Source organism: Budorcas taxicolor, chromosome 1 (assembly GCF_023091745.1).
Source record: "Budorcas taxicolor isolate Tak-1 chromosome 1, Takin1.1, whole genome shotgun sequence".
Lineage (NCBI taxonomy): Eukaryota > Metazoa > Chordata > Mammalia > Artiodactyla > Bovidae > Budorcas > Budorcas taxicolor.
In genome coordinates this window covers 23,470,213-23,480,356 of record NC_068910.1, presented here as the reverse complement: position 1 = coordinate 23,480,356, position 10,144 = coordinate 23,470,213, and the positions used below count along the sequence as shown (strand labels likewise).

Genomic DNA, 10,144 nt, shown 5'->3' with positions numbered 1-10,144 from the left:
ATCAGGGTATTTTCAAATGTGTCAGCTCTTCACATCAGGCGGCCAAAGTATTGGAGTTTCAGCTTCAGCATCAGTCCTTCCAATGAACATTCAGGACTGATTTCCCTTAGGATAGTAAGGAGACACCGAGAAGGCAATGGCACCCCACTCCAGTACTCTTGCCTGGAAAGTCCCATGGACAGAGGAGCCTGGTGGGCTGCAGTCCATGGGGTTGCTAAGAGTCGGCATGACTGAGCGACTTCACTTTCGCTTTTCATTTTCATGCATTGGAGAAGGCAATAGCACCCCACTCCAGTATTCTTGCCTGGAGAATCCCAGAGACAGAGGAGCCTAGTGGGCTGCCATCTATGGGGTCGCAGAGTCGGACACGACTGAAGCGACTTAGCAGTAGCAGCAGTAGCAGTTAAGGAGTCAAGCAAAAAGAATTCAGGAAGAAGGTTAGCTAGCAAGAGAATGAGCATATGGGCCCTGGGGTTTCAAGCTTGTCTGTGATTACTTAATAAGGGTAGAAGTAGATAGGACCATTTTTCACCCTTCTCCTCCTCTACCAACTTAGTAAATACGAAGTAGATTATATGTAAGTTACAAACTTTTAAAATAGTCCATTTTGGGGGTAATGGGACTGTTCTGTATCTTGATTATGCTGGTGGTTGGAAGTCTGTGTGAATTAATCAAAACTGCCAGAACTCTGCACTAAGATGGGTGATTTTTACTGTGGGGAAATTATGTTTTAATTTTAAAAACTGCGCCCTCTTCTCCCCCGCCGCCCCCCCCCCCCCCCCCCCCATAGCCCAGCTACAGGAGAGGGACCTGGAGGTGTCCCCTGCCCCTAACCTCCGCGGCGAGGGTGAGGGACGAGCCTTGAGGGGAGGCGGGCCCAGGTGAGGGAAGGGAGTTGGCCCTGATGGGCCGGCGGGAAGCCGGGAAGGGGAGAAAATAGGCACAGCTGGGCGCGCGCCGGGAGGGATGGGAAGGGCCCGTGGACCGCGGGGCGAACCCGGGGAGGGCGGGGGGATGCCGGGAGAGAGGGAGGGACCTGCGGGCGGGAGGGCGAGAGGCACGGGCGAGGGAGGAGGGCCAGGCGTGCGCTGCGGAGCCAGCCGGGGGCAGCGAGGCGGAGACAGGCCACCGGCCGCCGAGGGTGCCCGCCCAGGCGACCCGCCCTCGCGGCCGCGGTGCGGACGGACGAACGGACGGCGCTGCGTGCAGGAGGCGCCCGGCCATGTTCAGCCGGAGCTCCCGGAAAAGACTCTCCAGCCGCTCGGTGAGTGTCCCCCGCCCGAGCGGGGCCAGTCTCCGGGTGCCCCGTCCCGCCTCGAGCGCCCCTGTGCAGGCTCCCTCCGCCCCGCGGCCGCGCACCTGTGGCCCCAGGTAAGCCGGCCCCGCTAGCGGGGGTGCGGCCCGGGCACGCGGGAGCGCTTGTAGGGGCTGAAGGCTTTAAGTGAGGATCCCCAATCCCGGGAAAAGCCGAGCTGGGAACCGTGACCCGGAATGTCACAGTCTGGGGGCACCCAGGGAAGCCCCCTCTGCCCCTTCCCTTCAGGCAGGTCGGAATCCCCGTACCCAAGCCCCAGCGTCCAGCTTCTTGGAGCTCTAGCCGCGAACCTGACTTTGGGGCGGTTTGGCGGTGGTGGTGGTGGGGGGATGTCCCGTTCTGCTCCCTTCTCGGGAGCATCAGCCTGGTTCAAGGAGAGCACGCAATGGTCGCCTCTCGGGGACTCCGGGGAGCAGAAAGGTCTTGCTTTTGTTTCTTAGAAACCCGTGACCAAGGTGTCTGGGGGAGACAAAGCCCCAGCCAGGGCCATTTCTTAGTGGCTTGGTGTCCACGCCAGAGGCAGCCCGAACTGGGTCCGCACAGCCATCCCCAGGCGGGAGACCACCCCTGGGGCCCTGCAGCGCCTGCCCTAAATCCCCAACGCCAAGAGGAGCTTTGAAGTAGAATCAGAGGAGGTGGGGTGAGAAAGGCAGGCTGTCCTGCCTGGGACACAAGTGGGGCTCTGGAGGAAGCCCGGTGGTGGAAACATGCTTGTGTTGTCTTTTTGTTTTGAAGTTGACCGGACTGGGGCGGATCGAGAGAGGCCAGCCATGTAACGCCTGTGGTGACCAGTGCCCGGGGTTTGCCTTGCATAAATGGAGGTAGGACCCCTTATGTGGGATTCCTGGAGACAGCACCACTGCAGGGGGAAGCTACACAGATAAATCCACATACATGTCTATATGCACACACGTGCATTTTTCGCCTTTTAAATGCACTTGAAGTCACATGGAAAGAATGCAAAGGCTGTTCCTTTAAGAGAGGGACTACATCTGCTACAAATATTGAAGGTGGAAGTGGTGGCCAGACACTGTGGGTGCAGGAGGGCCCGGCTCTGGCTGCATTTCCCTGATGTGAGAGTCTAAGTCACTCTACCAAATGATTCGACTTAGGCCGGACAGTTTTTCCAAGTGCCACAGTACTGCATATGTAGGATTCCTGGGACTAGCTGGTGTTTTCCAATTGTGTTTTTAATTCAGCCTCTGTAATTCTGGGTCCTAACCGCAAACCCACCACTGCCCGCCTGTGCTGTGTCAACCCTCTTCGGTGGCCAGATGTTTCTTATTAATGTGCCGTGAATGTTAACTTCCAGGCAGCCCCAGCCTGGATTGGAATGATTATGTTTGGGGGACAAGGAATCTGGGTGCCCTCCCAGTACATCTGGCTGCTGAGGCTCTGGCTGGGAAAAGTTAGGGTGCAGGCTGACAGGCTCTGTTTGGTAATACAAAGAGAAGAGAGAGGTTCTTCTTGGCAACTTCATGAAAAGGCAAAACTGGGGACGGGACAAAATTCTTCAGTGTTGTAACCCATTCTCTCTTTGCTTAATGCATCTTCCTCCCTCACCCCCTCACCCCGCCCCCCCCCACTCCCCATACCCCTTTGAAGAAGGCTGTTTCTGGATACTAGGGAGAAAGCCTGCTTTGATTCCCGCCCCCCCCCCCCCCCCCACTGTTCATTCCCAGTTGGTCATGTGTGCTGGGCACCCAGTTCTAAAGAAGCTCCCAGCCGGCTCCTTCAGAAATTAAATGCTTTTGTTCTTGCCTCTGATGGGCTGGCAGCCTCTTTGCCTTTGTTTCAGGGCACTGAGCGCAGCCCTTATGGCTCCCGAGCATTTAATAACTTCTGTGTCGGATGCAAGGCCGGGTGACCTTATAAATATGAAAAGGGCAGACGTAGGCATCCATCAGTCCCGCTGATGGTGTAGTCCCAGTAGGTGGCTCTCGACTGGTCCCTGGTGTGTCCCAAATGTGAAAGGGGCGATATGTGGGAATACATGTGGAAGCCTGATTTTGTCAGGCACATCCAGTGTGACAGCACTACTGATCACTTCCTGTTTGATCCATCCTTTGCTCCACTTAGGGTGGGAAGGCAGAGTGATGAACAGGAGAGCAATTTCTGGCTCCTCCCCTACTCTGGAGCCTTTAGGGCAACTTCTGATCAGAGGCCTGTAGGGCAGGGGTACAATGTAGGGGTGTGGCCAGAGTCCCCTGCTTCCAGTCTGACCTCCAGCCGGTCATTCTCCCTAGGTCTCAGTTTTCCTATCCCGTTAAATGGGCATCATAATGGTACTTTCCTCACAGCTTTATTGTAGGGATTAAGCCAGATATTGAAAACACATTGTTTACCCCATACCAGGCACATGATAAATATTAGCTACTTCTGTCAGTTATTTTGAGTTTCCTCTCAGCTAGTGCCTGGGAGGAAGCATAACGAGCTCACTAGAGGCTGTGGGATCTGCTGGTCACTTCAGATTGTCAGGGCCTCTGCGTCTTGCAGAACCTTCAGCAATGTTAACCCAGCTGGTTCAGTGAGGGGAAAACAAGTGTTTTATTTTCAGCCCATTATGGAGCCTTACTTTTGGAAAGAGAGCCTTTCATGAGGCTGGGATGGGTTTTCATGCCCAAGTAGTTTCTCCACTAGCAGCCGAAAGCTTCCATGAATGGGGTTTTTATGGCATTTCCATTCATGGCTGGAAAGGAAATAGCTTCTTGCTTTTTGCCCCTTCCTTTTCCCTCATGCTCTTGGGTGACTTTTTGGAGAAGAGGGAGAACCGTTTCTGGGTTATGGCACAAGATTCTTTTTTGGCAGTTAAGAATCCCTGGCATGCTCCTTTTCCAGTGCTCTGCCTTGGGAGACCTCTGAGCTCCTGGGAGAGACAGTCACATCGGATAGGAGGAAAGGCCTGACACAAAGCGGAAAGACTGCCTTTGGTGTGTTTCATGGAGAGTGAATTTGCCTTTTCCAAAGCACCACAACACCCTAAACACTGTCATTCCTGGACTTCATCTATTCTTTTGGCTTCCACATGGTCCCCCTCCCCGGCATTATCCACACAGCAGGCATCTCCATCAAGCAGAACAGACTTGTGTTCCTGCCTTCCAACACCGAAGTTCTAGGGAGGAAGCAGGTTGTAAACAAACTTTGCTTCCCTTTCTGGCTTGCTGGGGCTTTGAAGTCCGGAGGGAGCTGTGCTGTGGTCTTGCTCTGGTTTTGCCTAGCTGTGTGACCTTGGGAAGAAGACTCAGGCTCCCTGAATTTCATTTTCTTCAGCTCTCACGCTGGGATCTCACCTCTGAACAAATATTTGAGGGCCTGCTTTGTGCCAGGCTCTCGACAGGTGCTGGGGATACAGCAAACAGGGCAGACAGGGTTCCTACCCTTGTTCAGCAAATAATTACATTTTAGATAAGGTGGTCTGGAGAGGACTCTCTGAGGAGCTGACATTTGCACAGACACTGAGATGAAGCAAAGGAGGAGGGTCCTGTTGATTCAACCTGGGGCAGGAACCGCCAATGCCCGCATCTCATGGGAGCTTGTTAGAAATGCTGAATCTCGGGCCCTGCCCTGGACTTAGTGACTCTGGCTTCAGGCCTTAACCGGGTCCCCAGCTGATTCATGTGCAGGGTAAAGATTGCAGAAAGCTGAATTACAGCACCTGGCACTGCTTACCCCAGCTCCCTCTCTGCCCTCTTGGGGCTCCTGCATATGATAAAGTTGCCTCAGGTTCTGTGAAAGTCTGTTACATTTTATGGAGATTTTCCTGAGGGATCATACTCCTTTATCAATTATAGTGTCACCCACACCATTGGTGGCAAATGAGGGGATTTTTAGGATTCTTAAAAAAAAAGAAAAACTAGATAGAAAACCACAGAATTTCTATGCCTTGGAGAAGAGAATGTTCGTAACTGTCAACCAAAGCGCCCTCTTCCACCCGACATAGGGCAGTTGGGGAGCAAAGGTGTACACTGGTCCCTGCAGGTGACCTGCCCCCCTGAAAAAATAAAAAGCAGCCCCTCACGGCAGCCCAGGGCAAATCCCACAGGGACAGGGCTGCTGAAGGAGTTCTCATTAAGGGGAAGATTAAGGCATCTTCGTGGACTGTGGCCAGGAGAAAATCATTAATAACTAGGCACTTAGTGTACTCTGCCATGAGACAGCTCTCCGAGTGGGGCTTAATTGGACTCGCTTGTTTGTACCTAGTTTGAGCAGAGAGGGGGAAATAGCCAGTTCGACAGTGAAGATATGCCCTTTGAATGCCTAGGCACGGAGGAATAGAGATAGTAATAGTGATACCAAAGCAACGTCAGCAGTGACCAGGCTGTATGCTTACTCTGTGCAAAAGTGTGTCTCCCTGTTTGTACATACATTTCTGTCACTTACTCACCAAAGCCTGTGAGGTAGATGTGATGCTTCCTTGACGAGGAGACTAAGGCCCAGAGTGGTTCCATCATTGGCCCAAGGTCTCCTGGCTACTGAGAATGAAGCTCGGATTTGGCTCTTAACAGCCAGCCTGCTTTCTCTGTGACTGTCTGCCCTGGTGACTTCTCTATTCTAAGGAAGAGGTCACAGACTAGAGGCCCTCGGCTCATACCCAGCCTGCAGGTGGGTTCTGTTTGGTCTGCACAGTGCATTAAACGGGGGACTTTTTCTAATATTAACAGCCAGGTTTCCAGCTTCTCTTGAGGAATCCCAAGCTTTGGTAAGATGGGGCCGACTTTCCTGTGTGGCAGTAACTGGCAACACATAAGTGGTCTCCGTTAGGTGGGTGTAATCTTGGCTCATTGTGGTCACCAACATTCTAGTTGCTTTTGGGGACCTATTTTCCCATCCTTCCAGTCTTTCACCTGTAACAGTCCTTGGAGCTGGGTGCAATTATTTATACCCCTTCTAATATATAAGGAAAGTGAGTCTCAGGTTTCACAGCTTGCCTAAGGTTCTGCAGTCCCTAGTCAGTGCTGTTCCAACCATCTCTGACTTCAAAATTCTGTGTTCTGGACTAGGACTTCTCAGACTTGGCTGGCATGTGAATCACCAGGGGATCCTGTCCAAATGCAGATTCTGATTCAGCAGGCTCCAGGGCGAGGAACTAAGATGCATTTTTCAACAAGCTCCTGGGTGATGCTGATGCTGCTGGTCCAAGGACCATACTCTGAACAGGAGTTTGCAAACTAGGTCCTGCTGGCCATATCAGACCCTTTGCCTATTTTGTATGACTCAGAAGTCACGCATGGTTTTAACATCTTTTAATGGTTAGGAAAAAAAAGAATGCTATTTCATGATGTATGCAGATTCTTTGAAAATCAGATTTCAGTGCCCATAAATTGTTATCTGAACAAAGTCACTCCCATGTGTTAATGTATTGTCTGTGGCTGTTCTTGAGCTACAATGATGGAGTTGAGTATTTGCGAGAGTGTAGTTTATAAAGCCCAAAACATTTACTATCTGTCCGTTTATAGAAAATGTTCTCCTATACCACTTGTGGAGGAATATGCAAGTAGCTTCTCTTAATTTTAGAAGAAAGATTTCCGAGAACCTTTGGATTCAGGGCTGGAAGAAATGTCCCCTTCAGCCTGGATGAGAATGGTGCTAAAAAATGAAAGGCAACCAAAAACCAGGGAACAGACTACAGCCATTTCTAAAGGGCATGTGGAGATGAGGCTTGCGAGACCAGATCAATGAACCGCCAGTGGATTCTAAGCTCCTTGTAATCCCTTTAACGTTTCAGCTTTGCTGATAAATGTAGATTTGACTCTCGCAATAAAAGGCGGGCTTTCAGAACAAGCCTCCTGGAGTTGCACTTTGATGAGCGGCTGACATGGAAAGCCCAGAGCAGTAGTAGCCTTGTGAAGTCGTTTTAATTATGCAGAGTGGTTAGTCTGGGGACAAGGGCTGCCTTTCCAGGCAGGATGCCTGGACTCTGAGTGACCGCGCCCCTGAAGCAGTGCTCACTGGGTCAGCCAAGATTGTGCCTCGAACAGCGTCTTTCCTTTGTTGCCCTGGTAATCGTGCTGATTGATGATTGGGGCGGTAATTTGGGGAGACGCCGGCCTGCTTTCCTTTAGTGGGTTGTAATTTGGCTAAGAAATGGGTTTCCACTGGATTGGTTGGTTTTTTTTTTTTTTTTGGCTTGGGGAGGAAAAACACTCAGTCAATTGATGTGCCAAGAAAAGTGGGGGAAAAGGAGGTGGGGTGCGTGTGCATATGTGTGTGTACGTGTGCATAAGACATGCTCGGAGTCCTCTAGGAAGGGAAAGATCCTTACAGCTAAGAAAGGATCTACTACTTACGTCTTGGGCCTTTGATAACATGCCTGATAGAACCTGAAACACCTCAGTAGGTTTTTCTCTTGAGGAAATATATAAGTTCATCCCAGTGTGGCTGCTTTAGCTCTGATTTTGAAATAAGACATGGCTATTATAGAAAGATTGAAAACATCACACATTCATACACGTACACACACACATATAAAGAATATATAGCAGAGAGAAGAAAACCTTTAATCCTCCCTTCGAAGGCAGGAATCCAGAAATCACAGCCAGTAGGACAAAATCATTCTGCTATCTGTCTTGTTATAGCCTTGTAGCTAAGACTAGTCCTCACATTTTGAAATGGTTGCCAGAAAGAGAATCAGAATTACGTTTTGTGGCACATAAAATTTACTTGAAATTTCAGTTTCAAGTCCATAAATAAAGTTTGAATGGGACACAGCGTGCCTGTTCATTTAGTTTCATCTGTGGTTCCTTTTGGGTTTCTCTGGTAACTCAGTGGTGAAGAATCTGCTTGCTAAGCAGGAGACACAGGTTCAACTCCCGGGTCGGGAAGATCCCCTAGAGGAGGAAATGGCTATCCACTCCAGTATTCTTACCTGGGAAATCCCATGAACAGAGAATCCTGGTGGGCTACTGTCCATGGGGTTGGAAAGAGTCGGACACAACTCAGCGACTAAATAACAGCATGGCTGCTTTAACAATAGCTGAATTGAATAGTTGAGACAGCCCTCATGGTGCACAGTGGAGAAGGAAATGGCAACCCACTCCAGTATTCTTGCCTGGAAAAATCCCATGGATGGAGGAGCCCGGTAGGCTACAGTCCATGGGGTCGCAAAGAGTCGGACATGACTGAGCTACTTCACTTCATGGTGCACAGAGCTGAAAGTATTAGGTTAGCCAGAAAGTTCTTTCAGGATTTTCTGTAAAATGTTATGGAAAAACCTTAATGAACTTTTTGGCCAATACAGTATTTTCTAACTGGCTCTATACAGAAACTATTTACTCACCCTACAGCTGGAGATACATGATGTTTATGGTTTGGTGTTTTATTTCCTCAGGTCATTCAAATTATTTATTAAGATTATTTAATAAATTTAATGTATTATTTATTAAGATCTTGTAGAAAATATACATTCTACATATAATCTTTTATAGCTTTTTTTTCATACTTGGAAATACTTCATGGACATCTTTATATGTCAATATATAAATGACATAAAGATCTGATATATTTATTAGCTTTTAGAATCCAGTATTGGGTTATCATTGAATTAAATGTCTTTGAGTCATGGCTGCCTCAGCTGTTTTCCCTTGTTCTTTATCATATAGCACACGACAGTAGTTCTTCTTGTCCTATGACTTGCTGATGTGGAGCTCTTGTCAAATGGTCTTCTAAAAAGATGGTGCCAACTTTCACCCCCATTATTTAAAAGATTGGACTATATTTGTGTGTTTTTTTCCGAGGTGAAACTTTGACGCATCTCAGCTTATGGAGCAACCTGGCAAGTAACCCTTGTTTCATCCCCTGAGTGGCAGTTTATACCTAATGAATAGTGAGAGAGCACGTGGCATTGATGTCACTGTCTTGTTTTCAAAATACATTCTTGTCTTAACCCTCAAAGTGATACTGAAAGTCTATTGAAAGATCGCCATTCATATGCTTCTGCTGTTGAAGGTTGGTGGATAAAGGAAATCTAATGAGTTGTTTTGCAGTTTCTCAATTCAGAAAGTTGGAAGATTATCTTTTAACTCTGTAATTAATGAATATCCCAGAGGGAATTCCCCATGAATTGAGAGAACATTTCCTAAAGGGAATGATTCCTAGATCACTGAGCATTTTGACATCAAAAGGATCAAAAGATCCTGTGTTGTATATGGGAGAACCATGGGGGTTGATTTCTGGGAAGAAATACGTATTTCCAGGCAGTGTCATAAAAATTTCTGTGAAGCTCGTGAGAGCTTCTGGGTGCCCATTCTAGCTGAGCGGTTAAAGGGACAGGCTTTGAAGATACTTTGTAGGAACTGTAGTCTTGGTTCTGCCTCTTATAAGCTGAGTATCCTTAGCAAAGTGACTTAACCTTTCTGAGCCTCTCTTGGTTTTCTCATCTTGGTATTCTCAGTATGGGAATACTATTGCTTATTACTGTAAGTTATCTCCTGAGGTTATTGTGAGTGTTAAATGGGATAATGTATGTGTTGTGCTTCACTGGGCATGATGTGTAGGCTTCATATACCTTTGTGGTTGGAAGAAGGCTTAATGGAAACACATTGGATAAGGAGCAAGAAGACCTGGGTTCATGGCTCTGACATGGTAGATTATATGACAGAACAAGGCACTTCCCCACCATGAGCCACAATCATTCATTTGCTAAAAATGGAGGTGATGATTGTTGTTGTAGAGCCTTAACTCAGAGAGAGAGTGAAGTCCCCTCTGATGTGATGATTTAGCATCTAAAGGAATTAGACTTCCTGATGGAATAGCAGATTCATATGGCTCATTACACACTCACCTGGGGATATTTACACTTTAGGTTAAATAAAATTAGAAGAATTGGACCCT

At 48.4% G+C, this 10,144-nt stretch overlaps 1 protein-coding gene across 1 annotated transcript in view; it reads left to right on the top strand.

Annotated features, from left to right (window-relative positions):
• Positions 1-1,222: 1,222 nt before the first annotated feature.
• Positions 1,223-10,144, top strand: part of PRICKLE2 (prickle planar cell polarity protein 2) — a 348,061-nt gene continuing 339,139 nt past the window's right edge. The window contains exons 1-2 of the mRNA XM_052645998.1: positions 1,223-1,264; positions 2,051-2,136. Coding sequence (XP_052501958.1) covers positions 1,223-1,264; positions 2,051-2,136 — 128 coding nt within the window. The remainder of the gene's footprint in view (positions 1,265-2,050; positions 2,137-10,144) is intronic.